General features: G+C 40.8%; 1 protein-coding gene across 7 annotated transcripts in view; it reads right to left on the bottom strand.

The window, feature by feature from the left end:
- Positions 1-26,524, bottom strand: part of DPF3 (double PHD fingers 3) — a 192,778-nt gene that overhangs the window by 58,095 nt on the left and 108,159 nt on the right. For 6 of the 7 annotated variants that reach the window (XR_003255654.1, XM_026078770.1, XM_026078771.1 and 3 more), the window contains 3 exons: positions 7,818-7,945; positions 3,825-3,920; positions 2,745-2,783 (listed from right to left, as the gene is read on the bottom strand). Coding sequence is in view for 6 of the 7 variants with exons in the window: in XM_026078770.1 (XP_025934555.1) it covers positions 2,745-2,783; positions 3,825-3,920; positions 7,818-7,945 (263 nt within the window). In the remaining variant the exon portion in view is untranslated. The remainder of the gene's footprint in view (positions 1-2,744; positions 2,784-3,824; positions 3,921-7,817; positions 7,946-26,524) is intronic. The other variant, XM_026078767.1, reaches the window with a different exon arrangement.

Below are 26,524 nucleotides of genomic sequence, written 5' to 3'. Positions count from 1 at the left end.
TTTAGACTAGATCTTCATTTCAGCAAGTGATCTGGAGATGAATGGCTAGGTAGCCCTTTAATAATTCTGCAAGCTACTCTGTTCCCAGGCAAAAGCAACCAAACTGTTTCTGCTGTTTTTGTTAATAAATTGTTGATGCCTCTCTCCCTAAGCAAGGCTGCCTGACTCATGTCCTTTGAGCTTTTACATATGAAAATAAGAAAAGGACAGAGCTTCAGCAAGTAAAGCCAGAAAAGATGCAGAAGTTCTGAGAATATTAGTGCTCCAGATACAAAAGGGTCATATAAGCTCTGCCTCCCTTCTATGGATTTGGCACTGCACTAGCACTATTTGAGCTGCATTCCGTCATACATCTAAAGTGAAGGAAGAAGAAACAGTTTTACACTGGCCTACCACTGAGCCTATCAAAATAGGGATTTATTAAAACTTCACATATTATTTCCCCAGGATTGCTCAGGTCTAACTCTTATCACAGTCCCAAAGGAAAGACATGGATCTGTTACTGTCTGGATGGAGTAAATACTATTAGGTATGGCAAGGATAGCTCTGCAAAGAGCTTGGTGCAGATCAGCACACACATCCAAAGTGAGATTTGTAAGGGTGAACTGAAAAGCAGTTTCACGCTGGAAAAGGACCCAGCAACAATTGTTTGGTGGAAGCCACATTACTGACTGTATCACATAAAATCAGTTTACTAGTCTGCAATATAGCCAGAAAGATGACTGCCAGCTCTGTAAACCCACTCTGGGCTTCGAGATCAATCCTGGGCTAGTTCCTTTCTTCCTTCATTACTGCAAAATGTTCTGCAAGCCAAATTTAGGTCCCTGGCTGCTCCTGTACAGCTCTTAGCTCATCAGAGACTCTTCACAGAGGCAAATGATTGGCCCTTAATAAATATTTCTGCCAGTACCAGGACTAGGATCCAATTTCCCTATTCTATCAGGCTGCACTGACTCTTTGGAGCTGTGAAAAAGCTGTAAAATCTTATTTTTGTCACTAATCAGGAGGTCTGACTCTGTTTACATGCTGAGAACAGATCTGTTGAGCAAGAAGGTACTATTTTTACATAGACACCTTTCAGAATAGGATGATAATTTAAGATCTGTTGCTCGGAGTTTCGCTAGTCTTACAGCCAGCTGTTTCCCTTCAAACCGTTCTCTACAGAAATGCAAGGGTACTGTATTCATGTCATGACCACACATCAAATACACTTTTTCATGCACTGAACACAGAGGAGGAGATTTTTCAAGTCAGTGACTTTCAATGGGACTTGGGTTCCTAAATGTCTTTAGTGCCTTTGAAAATATCCCATGGGGTATTCAGCTGACGAGTACACAGTCTGTACAGGTGCAGCTGCATTCCTCTCGTATCTCCTAGCAAAGAGCTCTCCTAGTTCCTACCAATTTTTCCCTGTCCAGCAAAGATACTAAAAAGCTCCTTTTTTAAACCTAGCTCTTTGGCCTTCAGTGTCCTTCCTAATGCTCCCATGATTTCTGGGCTTGCCCTGAGGGGGTAGCAAACTTAGCAGCTGCCCCAAAGGCACTAAATTGAGTGCTGCTTGCTTGCTGTCAGCACTCCAGTCTGTTGAATTCAGTCATCCATGACTGCCTTCATTGTCCTGATGTGATGCAGCAAAGACTAATGGACTTGATGTATGAGACCTGGAAGCCATGGCACTACAGCCTTGAAGCAGTACTGAAGCAGCCAGAGAGACAGTAGCCAGAGGGGCAGATGGAGAAGTCCAGGATTAAAAATAAAAGCATGCTGTAGGAAAAGAAAGGGGCATGTGAAATTTGGAATGTCCAGAGCAGTAATTCTGCTGCACTAATCCTGCATCGATGCTGTCAATCCTTCTCATTCGTTCTCCAAATCCCCAAAGGCCACACTCTGCAGGATCTAGTTTCCTGTGCATGTTCTTCCCCTCGACTATTCTCTAAAAATATCTTGACCAATTCCTTCCCAGAAACAAGGTTTCACATACCCTAATTTCAAATCCTGGGTCCTGATCCCCACACTGGGTCAGACTCATATTAGACAAAGGTTGCTTGAAGAGTGGCAAAATACTTGTGATCAGACGCAACTCAGACTTACCAGTTTCAGGCTTACCAGTTTTCAACAGCTAAGGAATCTGGCCTGATATTGAAATTCTAATTTATACCACATTTCACTATGGTTATTGATGCCATCAAATAAAAAGGAAAATTGCTCAAAGTATTTGGCACTCTTCAAACTTCTCTTTTTGGCACTGTATGGAGTCAGGGCACTAGTAGAGCAGGAGTTAGTTGCAAGAAAAAGGCAAGAGATTCTGCTGTTCCTGCACTTAATAGGCGGTCAGTCTAGGGCAGAAAACATCATGTAAATTTGTACTTCTAAACGAATGGGACCCCTAGCACCCTCCAACTCCTTTCCTTACCATAGCAGAGAAAAAGCAATAGAGTTACTCTAAAGTAGTTTCCTGAATAGGAGAGTACAATTTTGCAAGTAACAATAAGTTCAAGACTTTGTTTGTATTGCCCTGGAATATATGATACAGCTAATTCTCTTCTTCTGAGTAGTATATTCCTTTTTGCTATTCACTCTTTCACTTACCCTGACCAGCATGCCCAATTTATGTGATAGCAACTTATTAGAAAAGAGTTGTTAAGCTGGAATATTAGTTGATAGCTACAGTCAAGCTTGCGTGCATGTATCAATTCTAACTCCTAGTTTTGGTTACTGGTTCATACAAACTTTCTGAAACTTACATTTTTCTGGAAAATTTTTTTCCAGGTGGGGGTCTTTGGCTAAGAAAGAAAGAAAGAAAGAAACTGGTTCAGGTGATTTTGAGAATAAGGAAGGTGAAATATATACTTATCCAGTTATTAAGTGCTTTGATCTTATATTAAAGGACTTAAGCTCCAAAATAAACAGGAGCAGAAAACTGAAACAACACAACAGAAGAAACCAAAAGAGAAGGTCTGATGCATAAGTACATTGCAAGTATTCAGTGTGGTTTCATGCCTCTCTTATTCAAAAGCTATTATATCCTGCTCATTTGGCCTAGAATGTGGCCCTTCTTGCTTGACTCCTACAAACATCAAAAGGCACTTCTAGAGCTCCTGTGCCCCTGCAGCACCCACTGGAGCCAAAGAGAGATGAAAATGCTCAAAACTTCTGAGAATTGTGTTCACTTCTATTTAGATGCCTAGCTTAAGGGGCCACAATTGAAAATGTCGATTCCAAGTTTAAAATGTTGGCCTCATTATTTAGCTGGCTCCCTGATGAAATTGTGAGAAGATATCCTAGGTAAGAGAAGGGACAGGGACTCCCTTTAGGATAAAATCTTGCCCATTTTAATCAGACGGGAAATTTTTTATGGGTTTCAAGAGAGCCAAAGTTTCAGCCACAACGTGCTACCTTGGGGAAAGCCGCAAAACATATTAAGACAGTTCAAGTTACCTTTATTAATAATTTTTATTTTGGCTCTTGTGCCTGAATTTACTGTTTCTTTTTTGTAACTAGTAAATGTTGTTTCAAAGTAAGAGTATTGCAATAGCAGGATGTCATAATAACTACTACAGTTTACATTAAAATTATAAATACATCACTATAATAAATTTATCCCATCTTTTCACTCTAACAATAGTCTTTTTTCTTGGTAATTAGCAAAAATAAACTGAAAATATACAAAAAGTCTTTAACTGTACCCTTAAAATTACCCAAAGGGTTATCACCATCATATATCCACAGATATACACTTTGCATGTGCAATACATGTGAAAAATATATACTAGAAAGCAGACATTTGCTTCCTTCCTTTCCATTCCAGTACACTATTCACCTACCCGTCCTCTAGGCCTGTTCTTCCGTTTCGGGATATCTTCTTCCAAATCCTCTTCCTCATTCGCTTCATCTGCATTTTCATCATTTTCTAAAACTCTCTGTGGTTGAACAATAAACAGGAATATTTAGAAGAAAAGAAGATGACACATACAACCAACTGCTGCTCTTTACCACAGAGATTGCAGGTTATTAAATTACAGTTGATTAATGATATAATGCCAAATCAGATCCCAGAACCCCTTTTTCTTTCCTCTAAAGCAAAATTTGCTTTCCCTTCCACCCTCAGTTCTCCAGGGAGTTCTTATTAAGAAATACCACTAATATCAGACAACTAAGAAAAAAACTTCCTAAGAAATACCTTAGTGGCATCACTGAGCACTGATATACCAGGACAGCACAGGTATTAGTCTGTATAAATGCAGGGTCTGTTTGGGAAGCTGTCTGCATGATCTTGGATTTGGTTTCCTGCACCTTAAATTGTTTCATTTTCCTCTAATATTGAGAATGCACTTTTAGAAGACAGAAATCAGTATTTTTTCAGTTGGCAGCTCAGAATTTTCTCTGTTTAGCAAAAAATAGTGACAATTCCTCCATATATTCTAGCATTTTTAGTGAATCTAGACAGTAACATCTTTTGGGGCTTACACCATATACACATCTCTGCAATCTGGAAGAAGGGGTCTTAGTGCATGAGAATGCTGAGGAAGTACAGGTCTCTCTGAAGTTAATAGGAACAATAATAGTTCCTTCAATTAATTATTTAATAGGAATAAAAATGAAAATAATAATAATTCATCATCTCACATCTCACAGGGAATTTCAACTTTTTCATTTTGATCTTACAAATGTAACCTCCAGAGAATGAAATCAAGGCTAGCAGCCCTGAAAACATGCATAAATCAGATACAGTATGGACAAAGGCAAGACAAACCATCACAACACTAATGTGGAAAGAAGTCCTGTTGAGCTCCCCTCAATCTTTGGCACCTCTGTTGGAAATACAGAACAGGGCCCCAGCCACTCCTACCATTCATGAGGTGAGCACCATTTCCTAAGCGTCTAGTCTGGAGTCACTAACATTTTTGCCATGTCACCAGCCATTTAAATGACAGCAACATTCAGCCATGATGCGGATTCAAATCAGGGTCTTAAAACGGATAGGGAGGTTTTAAATGTTTTTCAGTATTTGACCTTTCTATGTAATTTCTAGCTAACAGCTGTTAAGAGATCCAGTGGAGGGAGAAAAGGAGCAAATCACAGTGGCTTTGTCTCTAGCTACCTCAAGCACTGAATTCTGGATATGTGGAAATCAATAAAACAGGAATTTTACTAAAAAAAAGCCTGAATTTGGAAGACCAACCCTACAAGTTTATTCTCATTTTATCAGCTAAAGCTTTAAGAAAAACATTGGACAGTGTCCCTTTAAAAAGTGCAAATAATTTATAGAACATGGTAAAGGACCACGTCTCTGTCTGGTTTTTGCACCTTTTATTTTTAAATCTCAGGAGGCTATCAATGGGGTCAGAAAAAAATCTAATTTCACATCATTTTAAATACTAGAGGATGTAAAAGTTAAGCAAGTTCTATTTCTGCATACACAAAATGCTTCTTCAAAATATATGCAACGACATAGTTTGGTCAGGCTTCCTCTTAGAAAGCAGGAGCACCTGGAAAGTGTTGTACATGAGGATGCTATGTAAGAAAATATGCAACCTTCCTGATAAGAGTTTTCATCTTCACAGTGCTTCACATCTTCATGTATCTCCAAAATAGAGAAGGCCACAACCACATCTTAGGTGGGAGGAAGGTACTAGTTTTTATCAATAATAGCACACAAGATCATTTAAAAGAAATACTACAGACCACCTTCTCTAGTTTAAATTGTAGCATCAATTTAAGAAAAGGAGAAGTAACCAAGTGTGAATCTGGTGACACTGCCAGGGTAATGGCTTTAATTCTTGAGAGAAGTGGCAGAGCTTTTCTGACGCGTGGTCAAAAGCCTTCTTCCAGCAAATGATGGAGGCACAGTTTCAATATGGATTTACTGCAGAGTCAAATCTTCAGCTCCATTAAAAAACAACTGCATAGCAGATCCTAATGAGTATATCTATTCAACAGGGTCAACCCTTACCCTTTTTGGCAAAATCTCTTTTATATTCCAATTCTGTCTTCTAAAACAATTTCCCAGCTCGATGTACTTCAGTGCAGCTAAGCACCAAGTCCTCTTCTCCTGGCACATACTGTGAGTTTAGATGGTGGTATGTGGCTGGCACTGAGGCAGGAATTAAAACTATGTCTATTCCACCTGCTCACTCTCGCCACCACTGAATCTGGGCCCTTTCAAGTTATGAGGTAGAAGAGCATGCAAAAGAACAAAAGAGAGATTTGCATTCTCTTATTCATCATAAGGACAAAAGGCACTGAACAAGATTTTGATCTGGTATCCTCTAGCTGTCAGGTACCAAAGTGTATGTTGAAAGCCGGCCACTAGTAAAGGCTTCAGCAATCACTGTTGTATAGACTGAATCCAGCTAAGCTGTGCTTGCATAAGAAACAACAGCAAGACGTGCCTTTTGTGTCTGTTCTGATGAAACTAGCATCTATGACAGGTCACAGCTCAGGCAGTTCAGCTGAAAACTCTCTGAGCATTGTTAGACCCCTTCCCTTCTCTGTAACGCAGAAGTGCCAAGACTTCTGTCAATTCCACTGTCCCTGAAGTCTCTTTCCCTGGGCTGTTGCTGGAATAATCTGGGAGCTCAGATTGCACAGCAACATCCAAAGGCACTTGTCGATCTCATAAAGATGCTGCTCCATGACTTCTTGTGACCTTGGAAGCAGGTATAAACCGATCCACTAATGAAGAAGGAAACACAAAGAGGGTCTCACACAGAGCTTTTCCCCACCCTGTGAACATGGGATGCTTCCTCTTCAATAGTGCTCCTTTACCTGTGTTACTGGGAACTGGAGACCTATCTGACTGCCCTTACATGTGTGAAATTTCAGTGGAGCATTAGCAATCAGACCAATAGGACTGAGCCCCAGGTAATGCAGATTTGATTCTCATGCTTTTCTGTGTCATTTGGCATGGGGCTGCCCACTCAAATTTTTATTAGTTTCAAGTATAGATGCAACATCTTGTATCTCAGCCAAAATCACTAAGTTTTACACATTGCCGATGGTTCTCACTAGAAAGCACTGATAGAGACTCAGAGCAGAATGGTGTTTTAGCATCACCAAAGATTTGCTGCTGCTCCCCTGGGACAGCCCTGCTTTTCTATAAATTTGAAATGTCTTTATAAAGTGGCATGCTCTTATACAGGCAATATCCTTTTATCAGCAGTATTCTTTCTATGACAGACCCACAACTGTGTTTCTACTTTTAAAACTGGGAAAGGATGAWAGGAATCTTCACAAGTAACTTTCAAAGCTGTAATGCTAGGAAAGAGACTGTTTCTCTTATCTGCATCACTGGTAATATCTGAGATAATTAACAGTAAAATAACAATATTTTTAATGATTTGTGTTGTCTGTATACCTCCTGAAGGTCTTTCAGTATGTATAAGAAAGAACAGGCAAGGCAACGACATGCTTTTGTTTACAGTCAGCACTGTGAATCCAACTTCAAATCCATGTCCAGACTCCCTGTAAACTCCCTGAGGCACTAAAATTCAGTTTATGGTTTGGACACATCTCTGCTTGTCAGTTTTACATGTAATAATCTCATACTGCTGCAAATTCCAATATGCAAGCCATGCAGAACACAGACAAATGACCCAGATTCTTGTGACAGGAAAGGTGTACAAAGTACACAAGGTGTACAAATCCCGAGTTCATTTTGAGCATCACAGTGTAGCACAATGGTTTGATAACATTTTGACAGCAGAATGATAGAACTATCAGCAGATGCAAAGTTCTGCCACAGGACAAAATCTGCTAGGCTTAGAGACAAATTGTAAAATTCAGCCCTGCTATCAGTGCATGGGGATCTCCTTTACCTGGATTTCCTGTATAGTGTCTTCTTCTTTAGTGTCTGTTTTTTTCTCTATTCCCTCTCCACGCAGCAAGGCTTCCAGAGTTGTACCTTCTGATGTGAAGCCATCTTTTTTCAGAGGCAGATCAACTTCTGAAAATCAAAACACGCAGGCATCATGTACCTCCCTCAGACAGCTAACCAGCAGGACAGAGGTGACAAGCAGAAGACTGACAAACTTTCAGGCTCATTCCTATCATGAGGGAGAGTTCTTCAGGTTCTTCTTTTAATCTCCAAGGTCCCCTTATAGGATTCATTTCTATCTCACTGAAAATCTGGGACCTTTTCAGTCACTGAGTATGCTTACAGGAAAAAGAGGCTGGACATACTGCATCATGACAGAATAAAAGGAAAAAAAGGTCCTTCTCCCTTATGTAAACTCCCCATGCTTCAAATAAAGAACAAAACGAAGGCTTTCTAAGATATTGAAAGAGCAAATATGAAGATCTGGTCTCCTGAAGTAGCAAAGTAGTTTAATTACACACATCTGCATCTGGCACAGCTACAAGCAGCATTTTCCTACATCAGGGCATGTTCCATACACGGGCAAGTAGAAARCTAGTATATGGGGCCATTGCTGAGAATTACAAATGAAAAAACAAAAGGGATGTGTCTTGAATCCTCACTGAATATCGACACCCATTTTTGACTGGCTAAAATGTTCAGTTTGTTTTAAATGGGACTACACAAATGAAGAAACATCAGTCAGCATGGTTAAGAGTTGCATAATCTAGCCCATAAAACAGGCTGAACCTCAGCCACTGTAGCAAGTACCAAAGGCTAGCTCAGGGGCAGGCCTGGAGCACACGACTCCAAAAGAAAAGGAGGGTTTATGAGGAAGCTTGATGCAACTTGCCATACAGACACAGGAACAGAGCATAATTCCCTTTCTGAATGCTACCACTAGATTATGAGATACAGTACAGCAGGCAGGCAAATACAGCACGTTAGTTTTAGCAGGATGTTAAAATACACTCAGGGAAGAATTCCATCTTCCCTGTAGATCCTGGCCCCTCCCTGCTTGTGTAGGTGTTCATTCTGAGTAACCCTATGACAGGGAGGCATCCTGAACGTCACCTTAACTTATGATGCCAAGGTGTGGATTTCTCAAGCATTCCCTCCCTTCTAAAATAAATTCCTTCCTCTAGGCCACCAGATTTATAAAGTAATAATGTACAAGACCGATGCTTACAAATCAGCATCTGGTGTTCTAATTTCACAGCTCCGTCCACTTCTCTTCTCCTAGGGCTGTGTTGTGTTTACCAGTCTGTCTGAAGCTCCCTGCTTTTCCATCACCACAAGTTGTAAGCTCTGCAGAGCAGAAATTCATGTGTTGACACAGTCCCAAATCACTCCTGCAGTCCAAACAGTGAATGAACACTTCCACCTAGGACAGTAAAGTATAATCTGTTTTCTGGGGGCAGTTGTGTCCCAGGAATACGTCTGCTCTATATGTGAAAACCTCTAAGCCAGCAAATGGTTCAGGGTCCCTGATGAGTGCTTCCACAACATGCTTGCTCAGGTCTTCTAAAGTGAGAGAACAGTGCTCAGCCAATAACCATAGAAAATCCAGCAAAAATTCCAGCAAAAGCTATTCTATTCACAAACCATGCAGAAAACCCAAACCACTGGGATTTTCAAAGGAAACTCCCAGGTCAACCCACACAATGGGAGGGGGTCAACAGTGAATTGACCCCCCTGCTCATCACAAGGAGTTCTATTCAATCAGGCCTCTGTTTCTGGCATTAAGTTCTGCACACCCTCCCCATTATGCCACTTTCCCCAATTTCTCCCTTACTTGAGCTGTAAAAAAGATAAAGTCAACAGAAAATCATATAGATTGAAATTCCCTGTATGAACTCATAGTACCTCTCTCTGGATGCTAAATCCAGACATTTCAATATAAAGAAGGGATTTTAGATTTGATTTACGTGCAAATCACAACACTTAAGCCTAAAGTTACTAAGGAACCTCTATAATCAACTCTGACTGTGGGCTTGGCTTGGTTTCAAAGTCCTCTGCTTGGGTGCAAAAGACATTTGTTTTGTATTTGGAACCTTGTGGGACTGCAAAATCCAACAGGTCACCAGACATTCAGCAAGAGAAGAAGCTTCAAGCAAGCTCAAGGGTATCAGTAACAAAAGCATGTCTTCACCATGACAAGCTATGCCAGTCTAAGGATACTGATACACTCAGCAAACCAATGTATTAGAAAAGGGAATGAGCAAGGAAAGGGGGTTAAAAGAAACCTGTATGAAAGTAAAACTATTTCTTGTTTGTTCTAGAGATATTGAACATTAGGTCAGAGGAAAAGGTAGGTTTTAAGGTCAGAAAAGGTCAGCTGTCTTTAAAAAACATGTTTGTTTCGTGCGGTGTTGCTACTTCCCACTAGCAACACTCCAGGAGACTTTTCATCCAAAACTCTTAGAGCATTTTTTAATTATTAAATTTGACACACCGCTGTCAGGCCAGTGGAAGGGAAGTAACACTTTTATTCCCAGTTTACTGACAGGGAGACTGAGCCACCAAGAAGTTAAATTAGTAAGGAGGAAATCAGGGGAACAGAAATTCATGGCAGCAGCCTCCCATCTGCCACTAAGCTAACTGCTATCAAATTCCTGTATTTCCTTCTCCTCTAATACCTTTTAGAGGCCATTTTCTTTCCTGGGTAAGTAGCTCTAGAGAGTGGAAAATGGCAGGTACTACCTTATTTGCAATGTACAGTTTACAACATAAAACCTACAAAGGTCCAAAGATAACTTCTTTGTAATGAATTCAATCCTTCCTGGAAAGGGGCTAGTCTGTACAGGATACAGAAATGGAGTCAGGAAATTAAGTATTTCTGTTAAGAAAATGTTCTACTACATAGAATGTTTCCAAAATACTTTTTGGATCCTCATAGATAAAAGCCTCTAAAAATCTAAAAGATGGTTCAGCTAACCTAGAGAAATAGTTAAACGCTACCAGGGTTCACAAAACTCATTTTGCTAAATCCCTAATGTTTTCTTTCCTATTTAACTCTCCAAGATTTTCCCAGAAAAGCTGGAAATGTGATTTTTTCCCTTATGGCTGTATGCTAAAGGAAACTAAGATGTCAATTCAATACCTGAAATGTAGTTTTCACATGAAATACCAAGGCTTCACCTAGACCATTGGAATTGCTGTATGGAAGCAGACCAGGGTCTGCTCCATCCAGTGTCCTGCTTATAAAGGCAGCAGCCAGTGTCAGAAGCTTCAAGCAAGGCCAGAGAGAGACTCTTCCAGAACCAAGAAATTAAACTGCACCCCCATGCTTGCCTCTCTTTGCCTTTATGTTTGTTGTGCTCCACTATGCAGTTGCATCAAATGCTGGAGAAGAAGGTGTAAGAGCCTGTCAGGTGAAAAATGCAAAGAAAAATAACCTACCCTAATACTGCATTTCATCCTGATCTCTAACATGTCAGTCCTGATGGATAAATGCAATATTACTTCCAAACACTTATCCTGAATCTGGTTCTTCTGGAAATACACAGAATGGCCCACCTCTTTTTCAATTTTGATACGCTTTTGCCCTCAATATCTTCCTACCTGAGTGAGTTCAACAGTTAAACTATGGTTTGAAGGTTTTCTTTAGCTCTTTCACTTTATTTTATTGACTGCCCCTTTGTTCTTGTTATGAGACAGGGAGAATAGAAGTTCCTGACCAAACTTATCTGTCATTTCTTTCTATTCATCTCCTTTCAAAGATAAACAATCACATTTTTTTCTATTACTCTTCATGTGGGAGTTTTTCCATATGGCTTTGTTCTGTCACCCCTCTCTGAACTTCCTCTCATTCTTCAATAATCTTCCTGAGATGGACCAATACCGTACCCAATATTTTCAGATGAAGCTACACACGTTTACGCAAACGCATTACAATTTTCTTTATATTACCCACAGTATTATCCCTTATGCAGCCTAATGCAAAGTCCACAGCTGCACACTAAGGAGAATTAGGAACCTTGTAACAGCGAAAAGAACTTCCAGTAAGTAACACTTAACATACAGGTAACAAATTAAAATGTCCATCCCACTGCCCATTCACTCAGCACATTCAGATCTCTCCAAGGAGGCCCTAACAGACCTCTCTGGCCTTGACTACTCTGAATAACTTTGTACTGTCTGCAAATCTTTGTACTTCACAACACACTCCCTCTTTCCACCTTGTTCATTAATATATTATGCAACAGTGGACTGAATGCAAGACCTTGATGCGCCAGCTATTAGCCTTCTATAATGGAAATTGTTTAATTTTGCTTCTTTGCTTTTCTAAAAGTTTTGATCCCAGACAACACTTTGTTTCTCTTTGGAGGCCTGTTACATACCAAAGGTCTTCAGAAAGTCTAGGCAAATTGTCAACATCCTTATCTACTAGTCCTTTACAGATCATGCAGAGAATTTTACAAGAGTAGTTAGACATGATTTTCCTTTGCAGAAAAAAAAGGCAGTTAGAACCTGCTATATCATCCTTTCCCAGGTGTTTTACTGCTTACTCCTAATTACTGTTTCAATCAATTTCTCAGACATGCATGTAGAATTTATTGGTCTTTAAATCCTTGAATCTCATCCAAATCCTTTTTAAATACAGGTAACAACATTTGTTACCCACCAATTGTTCTAATTCTTTCTACTGTAACTCCTAGTTTGTATCACAAGCCCTTCTTCAGGCACTGCAATTTCAGAGAACATAATCTTTATTATAGCTAATAACTACTAGTAAAAGTAATATGACTAAAAGTTTACTGTTTCTAAAAACAGAAATTTCAAGAAAGTTTATAGATAAATTTCCTTTTGATTAATATTCCAAATGCGATAGCACCTGGTTAGCATATGAGATACAGGGAAGAGGAAAGACTGAAAGTCAGAACCAAGCAAAACATGAGTTAAATCAACAAAAATCATCCATAAAAAATAAAATGTTATTTAAGAGTTCTTCCTGTTTTAATAAACCAAGATATTATTGGTGTCACAGCTAAAGATTGTACATATATTTGTAATTCAAATACATGTGTGTACATATAATTAAAATTTATGTTTCTTAACTTGGCAGTGTCCCCTTCACAGTGATTAAATTAACATGGTTATTTCTGTTTACCAGCTTAGTGCAGCAACCTCTCTATTTATCAAGGTCCTTAGACTGCAGTGGTAGAATGTGAACAATAATCCAAGCCAGCATCATTCCAATATCTGTTTTTTATTGAACTGCTGCCTCCAAAAGAATCACATTTTCACAGATCCTACAAAATGGTGGGTTTTTTCAAATTTTGATTCACCAAAATAGCTGCACATCACCATCCTTAAATATTTAGTTCACAATGCATTGGAGGCTAAACAACTTTTCAACGTCTCTTTGAAACTTAAATTAAAAACAACCATCCCATTTTCTATACAATGCAATGTATTTGTTTTACAATGGATCATTTCCATCTCCACAGTAGCAGCTGCCACCCAAGCCATCATCTCTGTGCACTCCTAAGCAGCTCCATTTCCAGTTCTAATTGGGAACAGAGATACTTATTGGGTGAGTTCCAGCATGATCTATCATGCCAGAGACAGCTACTATGCAAACCAAAGCAACCCGGCTTCCAAAAACCCTCTTAGACAAACACTGACTTTGCACATAGATTCTTGTGTTTTTGTTTCTTGGTGCTGGTTTTTTGGAACAGAAAAAGTGCCAGCGGAAACGATATATCAAGAGTCCATGAAGTGTTGTTTAAGATGGATAAATCCAAGGATATTACCTTAATAACCACTACCTCTTTAAAATTATATAGGTGGTCTAAAAAAGCCACCTAATTCACAGCAAACAGAACTACTGCTGAGCGAATGCAGCCACTAAGCTCATTAACAGGATGTGGCAGGATGTGTCTGAAAGTGCAGTGCAGTGGCTCAGCAAGCAATTAAATCCCATGACAGTTTAAAATGAGAATCTATCAGTGTCACAAGAGTGCGAAGCCTCAGCTTTTCTGCTGTTSCCACCCCTAGAGTTTTATTTATGATGGCGCATTGGGAACATGGGAAGTCAAAAAGATTATAATGAAATATGCCATATAAAAACCAGATTAAGCCTGCTCTTCTTTGGGGAAATATGCAGAGAGAGAAGCTGTCTGTTAGCTGTCGAGTTTGCAAAAGATACCATCTTTTGGGATGGTGCTCTCTGCCAGCAGACAGAGTGCCCCAGGGGAAATGGTGGTGAAAAACCCAGACAAGCAGCATCCATCCATCCATCATGCGCTCATCTCCACATCTCCAAGGCACAAATATAGCGTCAGAGTGCAAGGGGTGGGGGCAGGGGGGACAGAATCCCTTAAGAAAGAAAGAGGAAACAATGCTTTATGTTGAATAGCTGGATTTTGTAGCTTTTCTGTGTGTGCAAAACCAGACTCTCCTTAGCTTGCTTGCTTGCTACATTCATGGCCAGTATAGCAATTTGCTGTTGTTCTTGGAATGGAATGCGCTCAAAGCAGTGACCAGAACCGGGTACGCTAAAGGTAGGGTTCTGCAAGCTTTTTTCCTAAGCATGCCTCTGCCAGCACAGCACAGTACTGATCTTCACTCCTCTTGCAGATCTGGATCTCCAAAACCCTTCTTTCACTGCAGCTTCTCCTATTACCCCAGGAGCAGATGTTCATGTCGTTGTGGTTATGCTCTAATCCTGACCTTCCACAGTCGCTGCTATCCCAGCCTGTCCTCCCCACGTTACCGCAATTCAGCACCCATCTGTAGCAATCTCTTCAGTGCCAGTTCTACATTTATAATTCTCTCCAACCCTGACCCGTAGAACCTCCTGCCACCCAAGCCCTGGGCCTCCCTTGGGACTAGACTACTGCTAACACAGACTGTCACAATGGGTCCATAAAGCCAAACAAATGCCCCAAGAGACTAGTGAGCATCAGATGCAGTTTATTTTTAATCCAAGTCAGATGCAATAAAGGCATGGCTCTACTGAAGATTGAAAGGCTACTCCAGTAACCCTTTGTCTCCTCCAATTCCATCCTCAAACCTCATGTATACTATTGCAAGGYAATCTTAATAATAGTATATAATCTCAAGGTCTCAAGGTAAACGGGGCCATGATGTGAACACAAATCAAGCCAAAGAGAATGATAAACCTGTTTTAGAACTAAGCCTACTTGAAAGAAAGAGGGAATTTGTTTCCTCAGAAACAAATCAACTTGTGTGGAGAGAACAGTTTGGAAGACTGTTCTCCACTAAGTGAAAACTCCTCTTCAGGGGGCAGAGCACTGCTCTGCTCTGTGCCCACAAAGTGCAGCAGACTAAAGCCACTGGATCCTATAAAGATCTGAAATGGATGTTATTAAATACTCACTGCAAATTTTAGAGCCTACTGAGATTTGCCCCAGTGTACTGAGATTTGCGCTGGAAGAGTGAAAAATCCTCATGTCTCCCTACCACCTTTTCCTGCAAAGCTGCTAGCCTCATGGTAAGGCAGAAGGAGTGGGGGGTGGGCAAGGCAGGGAGAAAAAGGGTGCAGACAGAGAAAGAAAGAGGAAGCAATGATCTGTGGATACAGGGGAACTGTACACTTTCACTCTGCAGTGTGGGCATAAAATGCAGAAAAATCTCAGGACAACTCTTAATTTTAAGACCAAAATCCAATGGAAAGATTCTACCAGCACCTACCTAAAATACTTCCCAGGAGGCTACAACACGACAGGAGGGAGAAATAAGGCTGCAGAACACAGCAAGGTTCTCAGACATAAGGTTAAGCATTGTTTAGTTTAGCCCATCATCAAAATGCGGACTTTACAAGCAGCTGTATTTCTTTGGCAGACTAGAATGCCTCTATAAAATCTTGCTATAAAAAAAACAGCCCTCCTGTTGGTTGTCTCTTACAAGTTCTTTACAGATTTATTTCTCAGCACAGATATAAATCATTGTCACATATAGTATACTGTACCTGCTTTTCAAAGACTGCCAAATTACAATATCAGGCTAAATGCTGGATCATATAACTACCCTCAGGGCTCAAATCATAAAGGAATATTTCCCTTCAATAACATTATGCTAGCACTCATTCATGTTCATGGTCGCTCTTGCATTTGTGTTCTAGATGGGCTCACACTGCAAACAGGCCTTTTGCAACATCAGGTCAGGCAACCACTGCAGACACTACTAAGGGACAGAGACTGGGTAACTACTACAATTTAGAGAAAGTTCCTGAGTAGAAAGTCTATTCCTTTGGGCTATGTATCACCCTAACATGCTTCTGGCCTGTTTGGAGTAAGAGAAGAACTTGCTCAACCTATCTGCAAGTGGTCATACAGATACATGCACAGTCATATGGGCCTACTGACCCATCAGAAGAATCAGTACCTGATTATTGTCCAGCAACAAGACAACTAGCAGCAAACACCAGTCACTCCTACACTGGGCACAATCCACAAACAGTAACAGGGAGTGGACCTCCACTGCAATCAACTGCACTGTTTCCGTACATGACAGAACTGAATCACGTGTAAGACCAGCCATGCTGTAACCCTGCTACAAATTCTGGGAGACTCTGCATACCTTTTCCTCTCCCACATCCAAGGCAGTGCAGGGGATACCTCTAGTAATGGAAAAATCTGTGTAATGCAATTATCTCTGAACTGCAGTGCACAAGCATTCAAATTAATTCAGGCTGGGCCTAACAGAGCCGGCACTAAGCCAGAGCTGATAAACCTGCCAGAGCCAATTTGAGTCCTGCAAAGATTGTTGGGAGCCTGCACTGCGCTTTCTCATGCTTCATATTTCAGGGGGGTTATTTGCTTGAGTGCAGTGCTCAGCTTGAGCTGGCTCCATATGTTCACATGATGCTGCACTCAGCTAATGAGGCCCTTCTGAAACCTAAAGTACTGGGGAGCAGGCAGAGACACCCAGTCAGCTCTGAAGGCATCAGCATGGATGCAGCACTGCTCAGCCAGATTCCAGGTGTCCTGGACCTGATCCTGCATCTCTCTCTACAAAGCTCCCACTTCAAGGATTGTAATGCTCTGAAACCCATGCAGGCCTGGGAAGCAGGATAGCCACATTTGCATGGCACTGAGTCCGAACAAGTCACAAGTCAGCTATGCCAAGCAGAGCTGGCTCAGCACCCATGGCTCAGTAAATACCAAACCTGCATAAACCACTGAAGAACAGAAAGGCCACAGCAAAGTGAGTGGTGATTTTAACAAGGGATGAGAAGCAATCATCCTAGACTCTGCCCTTGGCATCACTACAGTTTCACTATGTGATCTTGGGCCAAACTCTAACAAAGGTACCCTCTGTATGTTTTCATCATCTGTCAAATGAAGATAGTCTTCATCTATCCTCTAGGGCTTGGTAAGGCTCATTTAATATTCACAGGCATTCAGATCTTCAAATAAAATGCACCAAGTGCAAGGTGTTCTCACATGTTCTTGCAAAGCCAGGTTTAAAAACATTTTTTTCTAGCCAAGAAAAACACTGAAAACGTGAGACGATTTTCACAAATGTCAGATTTCAGAGGCCAATTCACAAATTCCAAGGAATGAGGAAAATATTTACTCATACTGGTAAGATGCATCTGACAGAAGAAGCTATACTGTTGAAAAATGTTATAAGAAGGAAAGCTTCTAACAGAAACACAGCAAGAGATGCTAGTAGGTATCCTTTCAGAAATGGGAAAGAACAAAGCAAATCATCTGCTGAGATGCTCAGATCTGATGCCACAAAAAGGCAAGAAATTCCAAGAGGCCTATAAAATGTTCAGACAAAAAGGTGAACTCTAGAATTAATAACAGAATGGTAAACAGGAAGATTAATGGCACCAGAGAAAATGCAGATGGTGAAGCCCAGCCTGCAGGCTCAGCAAGACTCTGAATAGGGAGGGGGGAAAAGGCAAGGTGTAAACAAGGTGACCTTCAAAGCCACTGGAATGGCCACCCAAAGGCCGGCCAGAGGGCATCCTGAGACACAAATGTGCCATTTGGGCTGTCTTACAACAACATGAACAAGATTTATCTTTTTCAAAATTTGCAGGGAGGTGAAATGGGTAGCAGCAGCAAATATGACTGTTCATTCTAAAGCTGCAGAATTAAATACATAGACTGGAAAATGATGCTATCTATTTTGTAAAGAAAACATGAAAGAAAGACTCTCCGAGATCTGCATATCCCCACTCAGGAAGGTGTCATATCCACCTTGTAAAACCTGCACAAGCAGGGTGTGGGGGAGGAGAGAGACTGTTTTTAACAAAACAAATGTTTCCTTGAGGGTTTATGCTTTAGGTTTAGGAGGAAGACACAAAACCTCAGCACAAACCACAAAGCAGCCCTTTAAACCCATGAAGGCATAAATTTTGCCCATCTTGGCATAAGCCAATTCACTCCAGATGGCACATTTGGGTTGAAGGCAGGTAAAGACTCCTCAGACGCATCTCTGTGTACAATACCTGCTTTTACAGAGTTCCCTTGCTTTGTCTCAGTGCTCAGTTGGGCCTTCAAACTCCTAATAAGCTTCATTACATGGCCCTGTGAATGCCTGGGAGATCTGAATTCTTGTCTACAGGAAAAAGTGGGGGAGAGAAATTTCCTACCACAGTTCTGCTGGGGAGCCTGACTCTTTTAGACCTGATGTTTAGATCACTGAGGTCAGCCAGGAAAATTAAAAAGTAAATGTAATCACACATTTATTAAATACGCCAATCAAACACCACACTGGGCAGTGCTACCGGGCTTAAATTCAACAACACTATCTCTAAATCAGTCTTCTAGAAAATAAGCCGAATATGTTCCAGTACAACATCCAGAGGCTTTTTAGGGGAAAACAGAATAAGCAATCACATTACAACTCACCCTGGAAAACAGTAGACCCTAACTGTGGGAGTCCAGCACAGGTAGTGAATTCACAAACCTCTTTTCCTTCCAGCCTGACTCAACTACACCCAATCAGAGGATTTCAGGCAAAAGTGGCCCAGCTCATTCAGTGTGCTGAGTTTATAATGTCTGAACATTGTTGATTCTGATGGACTGCATACCAACTGCAAGGAGATACTGGCATGATCTCCAGTCACAGTATGGACCGTGGTTGCTGGATGACCTCGGGTAGTTTGTGCAAAGCCTGTGTGGTCCCAGGGCTGTTGTATCAAGCAGGCTTGATTCAGGTGAGCTTGTGTTTTTCTCATGAGAGCTGCCATCACAGCTCTGGACATCAGTACATACCTCCCTCCAGATGGCCTCATTATTTGGCTCTACTTACTGCTTCTACAGCAGAACAGGAATGAAGAGATGAAGTACACACCCGAAAACACTACAGGGGCATTGAGGAAGGAATCAAGGAAGAACAGGGTAGAAAAATAGCAAGATGGAGGCAAGGTATTATATTCCTTCTCCTTGCCTACTGCAGCTAAACTGTGGCAGTCTTGTTTTGAAAACTGCCACGGAAAAGCAAAAAATGTGGAAGCTCTGGGCCTTGAATTATGCCCTTTCAATATCTCTCTTCTTTCTCCTCTCTGCAAACAGAGAAACACTGTAAATCCTACATCCTAAAAATGTATATTCTGGGCCTTCTCCTCACCTTACAAAATACAGTTAAAAATAGATGATAATGGGGGAGAGGGAGAGCTAGCCATGCAAGGGGGAAAGTAAGTGAAATAGAGAATATTTGCTCTTCTTTCCTTTCTCCCTGCTCAGCTTTCATTTTCCATTGTTCATCAAAAGTGGAGCCAAACTAAGCCAAAGGAGCTGCCGTGCTGGGCTACAAGATTGATGGCTGCAGGCAGACTCCACAGTGAAGAGACGGATGACTGGTCATTTCCCCCGATGCACGGAGAAACCTCCATCCTTGCAGCCATACTGAGCCCATTTGTGCTCCTTCTAAAAAGAGAGATAAACACAGGCAGCCGGAGGCACCTGAGTGTCCTTCTTCCTCAGAAGGACACAGTTCTACTCCTCTGGGTTGCTGGAGAAGGTCGCTCTGTCCAGCCCTGAACATCTGGCTGTGGGATTTGCTAACTCTCTCCCTCCCCCAGCAATCATCCATCTATTAGAACACAGTGCAGGTCGGAAGAAAACGGTGAAGAGAATAGTGTGACAACCTCATCAATCTACAGCTACATGCTCAGCTATTTAGTTTCCTTTACACTATTCCTAAACCGGAGGGGGAGGAATTGCTACTGGTATGAAAGAACGAATTGTGGAAATGGCAATGTGGAAGCGAGTAAGTCCTTATGACTATTAAAATGTTGTGCATGTACTAAAGCAGTAGGGAACTAATTAAGATTCAGGATTGAAAGGCAAAACAAAAAAGTTGGATGCACTCTGGTTCCATCTGTAGCACTTGCTGAGAGTTCAGATGTATTAGGAGCATCATCTTTAGCAGAGAGAGGTTAATATTTTCATTTTGCCCAACCAGATATTAAAAAAAAGCTCCCTGGAAGTATATTCTGTAAGTATATTTATAGTGCCATCCCTGGTATAGCAGCTTCAGAGGCACAAAGCACTTAATCCCAACTCCTTTCTATTTAGTTAATAGTGTCTTTGTTTGCTGATACTGTCCTGGTCTATAGCATTGCTCACAGATACAGACTCTGTGCTTCCAGTTCTCCTGCCATGCTGCTACCTCACTTAGGCAATGAGCATTACATGGCAGATGCACCCGTAGCATCATTTACAAATGCAGCATTACTCCAGAAATTCCTACAGCTATGAACTTGACTTTGTCAGAATAGCACATATCTGTAACTGTGTCATTCACAGACATTGCATCAAGGAAATCAAAAGAAGATACAAGCATTCAGCATCTCTTCAGAAGACTAAGAAATGAACCACGTGCATAAAGTGCTTAAATGCAGTTTTAGCACTCTAACTGCATGATCGAAACTTTGAAACTTTGGCTTTTATTCCCATCATGCAACATTATTTATTTTAGGCCAACAACAAAAGGATTTTCTCTACAGCTTTGTAGGACATGCACAGGATATTAATCATAACCATAGGTGTTTCTAAGGCATCTGCCCGTACATCCTGGGGCAATTACATACATTCAGAAGTACATCATTTCCATCAGAAAGAACAAAGTTTTCGTCTTTTCTCCCACATTAAGGACCAGCGCTTTAGCTGATGGAAATTGCTGCTCTCTATAGTCTTCAATAGAGCAATATCCACATAAAACAACAGAGGACCTGAACCTGAGTTATTTTGTTTAAGGGGAATCATGCTCTAAGTGCATCCTAATTGAGATCCCTGGTCTGGAAGAGAAAAATGACGTACACATATTCCATTCTTCATTCCCCTCCAAATGCACATTGCAGCAGCCCTCCTTCCCCCAAGGCGTTTATTGTTGGGATTGGACTCCAAGGCAAACACCAGTGGTGTCTGAATACTGAAGCATAAAATACCTGTATTTTATCAGGCAATCAAATTCAAAATGCAGGGAATATTGAAATGAATTGTAATCCAGTAAAAACATACTTAATATCTGTCAGGTGTAAGATGACTACGAGGCTGTAAAATGTTTACCCCAGAGAATGGGAATGACAGATTGAAAACATCCACCAAGGAAGGTGGTGGGAGGTGCAGGGATGTGGGAGAGGAAGCCATCACGTTGTTCATTCTACTCTCAGCAAATCTGTAAAGCTTGGCTTGTAACATTTCAAACTGGACTTAATATTAACATTTATTGCTCATTTCTTTGTATTATGCACTGGAAAAATATCACCTGCTATAAATGTTATAATATTTCAGACTACAAAACAATTTCATTTGCCAGCTACCAGGAGAACAATAAAATTGAATATAAGTAAAAGATCATATTTTGAACGCAATGACATTCCACAATCTCTTTGCTATTTTTTGTCAATATTTTCTTATATAAAAGAGTGTGCAGGGTATATTACATAGTTGATCTAGTAACCCTGTGATTTTACTGGGCTCTATCTTGCAGGATGCTGAGTACCAAACCTGCAAGGCTGGTCCAACCAAGTACTTTACACATAGATTTAATTTGAAGAATGTGACTAGTCCCATTAATTTCAAAAAGATCACTGATATTCTTAAAGTCAAAGCTCAGGTGCTTTCCTTGTCTGGGACTAGACAGCTTGGCATCTTAGAAGACTAAGTCCTGGGAACTTGATCCTATAAACCCTTGTTCACATGATTACCAATAAACTCCAAGAATTACTCACGTGAACATACAAAATAGATGCAGTGCATTAGATAAAAGATGACACATTACCTAGGACCTTGTGTCTAATCCTTGCATCTAAACTATTCTTGTGCTCCACAAGAATCCTTTTGCCAACACAGGTTATTTGACTTAAGGAATTGGTACTGGCTATACTAGAAGGGCCAGGAGGCTCACCAGCAAAGCTGTTCAGGTTCAGCTCTAGTTGAAGACTTCTAAAGGGCAGATTATGCTTCCCAGCTGCTCCTCTCCTTTGCTGCAGAGCAGATTTGGGCCTTGGGGAAAACAAAATCGTCATGTTCAAGTAGTTCCCCGCATATCATCCCCTGGCACTTCCCCAGGGGTTTTCCCATACCTCTCCCTCCTGACAGGCCTTGAGGGAATTGCTTTGACAACCCACCCCTAGCACCCTCAAGGCCTATTCGGGGAGCACTGAAATAGTTTTTCAAAACACCTTTTTTTTCTAAGGAGAGAATCCCATACCTCATCTTACTCCTCTAAGATTAAAACCTGTTTATTTCAGAAATAAATAATCCTGATGGTTACTTACAGACAGTGATATTAACTTTACAGTAAAGGGATAAATCCCACAGCATTTTACCTCTCCTATAGTAATATGTCTCCTACAGACATTGCATTCACAGCCAGACCTTGGCAGCTTAAGAGGCATGTGCTGAAGAACCTTCCCAAAGAGGCTTCCTAGCAGCCTACCATCTCCCCCAGTCAGATGTAGGCCAGAAACACAGTCACCAAGAGTAGTGAAAGAGCAAAACAATGTACTGGAAAAAACAGAAAGAATGGTAGGACCACAGGCAAGCCCCTACTTAAGCAGCCGCAGGTACTTCAAGGCAATGCCATCCCAGTTGCCTTAGGCCTCCAAGCTTTCCTCACATCTTACAGAACCAAGCACCAAGTGATGGCCCACAGTCACACTGTAGAAGCCCTGATGAGTTCATCAGCACAACTCATTCCTTCAATTTAATGATAATGATCCAGTTGCCCCAAATCATTCTTCAAAATGGGCTGGCTCCAAAGTCACCATAACCTCATAAACCATAAAGTCCCATATTTTTCACAAATATATTAAATACAGTTGAGACTACATCGCACTGGAAGATTCACCGTTACATGGCTGCATTGCTTCTGCAATTATAACAGCCTTGCATGTGTGGGTCACTGTATATTCTCATTCTCTAGAACAAGACCTGGAGAACTCAGAAAAGTAAAGATGTAACACTTTCCAAAATTGCCTTATCCTGTGTAGTTGCTACTTCTGTGTTAGCCTGATCGCTAGAGCCAGCAGGGTCTGACTTCAATGGGCTTTTGATCAAATCCCAGAGAGGTTCCAAAACCCAGTGGCTTCTTCAAGCAGCTTTCTCCTAATTATGTAAGCTGGCTCAGCCACACAAAGACCAGGAGTAATCCCAAGCAATTCATGTGAGCAATCTTAGCTAACCAACACAGCTCTTATGTTAAAATTGTGCATTTAAAATACTTGTAGTGACCTGTTCCAGATCAACCCACAAATGAAAGAGAAACTATTTACACAAAGTTAGTCCTGTAAATTCTAGTAGCATGACTGTGGAGTCTAGCAGCAGAAAAATTGTTTTTGTTTTCTTGACTAGATTATTCATAGAATATTATTATTTGCTCATTCTAGAAATGAATGTGTTGGATTTCCATACCTGCAAGATCATGAAATACCATTTTGGCAAAATACACATTCACTCACATCCTTGAACCTACTGGGCTGAATTAGAATGCTAAGAATTTGCAGCTTATCACATGTAACGATACCCAGCAAGGACAGTCCATGATTTAAAGGAGCAGTTTCCACAGCCTAGTCAGCCATGGTAGTTACGCAGAGAAAGTTAAAGAAGACCAGTTAATCAGTGGTGAAAATGAAGCAAAAAGAGATGCACAGTGCAAAACTTGAGCCATCTTTCTAATGTTTACACTGCTGTACCAGCCTTATGAAATCTGACTCACCCATTCACCTATGGCAAGTCTCTTTTTTAGTATAAATGGGTGTGTAACAAGTTACTTGTTTTTCATCACATCATGGTACACATAAGCAGGTTTTGTGCCAGAGTTGGTAGACTTTCACAACAGTTTTGCAAGGCTACATGCTGATGGCCAAAACGTTTAATACTGGCATTTGAAAGGCTTGGCAAGTGGCATACTTTATTCATACACTCCTTTTTATTTAAGATCTCCCCTACCCCTCCCAAGATCTATGCAAACATTTACTAAGTAACTCTTAGGCACTTCTCTGAGATAGACAAGTTAGATAAATGTTTTAGCACCTCCATTTTACAGACTGAGAAGTTGAGAGAAAAAGCGATTTTCCATTGTCCTTGCAGCTGTGTAGTCCTATAAGGGGTACAAGTGATTCAAGTACATGATAGTGTGCCAGAACACTAAATGCAGAGGCTGGCACTTTTCATGCAGACTGGCAATGGGACAAAGACATTTCACTGCAGGACTTCTACATTCGGATTCAGTGTCAGTGAATGCACGTACAAAGGGACAGGTTCTCTGGTTTCCTTAGTGCCATGTAAGAAAAGGAAAGCAAACTTTATCTGGCCAGAGATTCAGAGTGGCAAAGTTCCCCATTGCAGGAGGAATTTAAGGGTGGTGGGTGGGATGGAATGGAGTCTGGCTATATACCGCTGCAAGAGGAAGGAGCAGATTCACAAGGCAGTCCCACACTGATGTATTTTCTTTTGCTGACAGAAAGTCACTGCTTCTAACTTGAGTCATGGCTGGACGTGTAAAGGCCACAGAGCAGTATCTCTTTCCTGTGGTGCCATGTCCTGCTGTGTGCAATCTGAAGACAAGATTAGTGGAGAATTGAAGCCTACTGTTTTTATTCAATGGCACTGATGGACTCAACAGTAAGCTGCAGGCTTATTTGATGAATGAACACCTACTTTAAACACCTACTCAAGTTTAGGCCAATACTTAGGTACTTTGGTGGGTAAGAAGCATGAAAATAGGCCCAAGCAGAAATCAGTATTTACTTGGGTTTAAATAAAAGCTAGCGCTGGTAAAAAAAAATGAAACTTCCGTCCATTCTTATGAAAGGTTTCCAGTTTGCTAAAAAAATATTAGGAAAAAAAAGTTGCAGTGTTTAGGGATTCCTAAAGTCACGATAAATGTTCCCTTTTTCTTACCGATTGAAAGCACTAACTAAAACAAAAACAAAAGCAAAACAAGAAAAGCTTCCAGTATCCCTGCTCCCAGATTTGCATTCACACTGTAAAGCTGCTTTTTGTTCCAAAGTGATACAGAAATGTAACATATGTGTAGAAGATAGACTAATCTCAGACTTCAGCAGGGCCACTGGACAGATACTGTGCACTGTAACACATCAAATGAGAACTAAAGCTCATCCACTCCTCCCCTCACAAAAAGTAAAATATTTTTTGTTTTCTTCTCCATGAGGTGCCAAAAAAGAAAGATTGACAGGAGTGAGTGAAAATGAGATCCGCTCTGTTTCAATCAGAAACTACGGATCCATGTGGGAACTGTTCAGTAAAATTCCTTAACATGGGTTTTGCAGCTTCTTCAGATATGAAACTCATCGTCGTCCACCCTCTATGAGCCTGAGTTGTTTGATATTTGACCTACTATTTGCCTCCCATTTGACCTAAATACAGTAYAGAATAGTTGCTTTGGCATAACTGACCAAAATCAAATCCTGTTTCTGAGGAACGTTATTTTAAAAATAGGCTATTCCTGCCACAGAAAAAAAATCTACTAAAAAGTTAATTCATGCAGCAGGCTCAAGCCCTCTCTTACCTTAGCTTCACACCCATATAGTTCCATTCATTTCTGCAAAGGCAATTCCTCACTTACTTCAGTTAATGTGAAGCAGAGTCAGGCCCTGCCCTTACAAAAACCACACTATTCACTGCTCCCTCTGCTGGCCTTGCAGCAGCACCTATTTGTGCAGGTGCCTGAATAAAAAAGCAAACATACACAGAGCCCATTTCCAATCCTATCACAGCTAAACACCTGGCAGGTGGAATCAGGGATTATTAAGTGAAAAGGGGAGGGAAAAAAAACTAATATCCATGATATTTTGAAGCAATGGAGAATATATTATAAAAGATGAGGAGGAATTTTTTAAAAGCTGAAGTACTTAAAAATGCAGAAGCACCTGAATAATAAGCAGATTATCAAAACCTTTTTAATTTCAAGATTTTGGAGGGAACACAGCATATGACACAGAAGGTGTTAACAGGCCATGAAAGTCCAACTTTTGGGGGGATCTAGACCAAGTCATCAGAAAACAAAAGTCTCCTATCTGCCAGCTGTCAAGTCATATCTGCCCCCAAATTAAGGTTTCATCAAAGCAATTGTTTATAAAATCCATGGACGGTTAAAAAAACTAAAATCAGCTCTACACGAAAGTAACTTTGGTAAAATCACAACTGCAGAAATCTATCATAAGTCTGAAGAATTGTTATATTGATATTATAACCCCCATTTGGGAAC

This window comes from Apteryx rowi, unplaced genomic scaffold, assembly GCF_003343035.1.
Source record: "Apteryx rowi isolate R43461 unplaced genomic scaffold, aptRow1 scaffold_488, whole genome shotgun sequence".
Lineage (NCBI taxonomy): Eukaryota > Metazoa > Chordata > Aves > Apterygiformes > Apterygidae > Apteryx > Apteryx rowi.
Note: the sequence above shows the minus strand (reverse complement) of the source record. Positions and strands in the feature narration are given on the sequence as shown.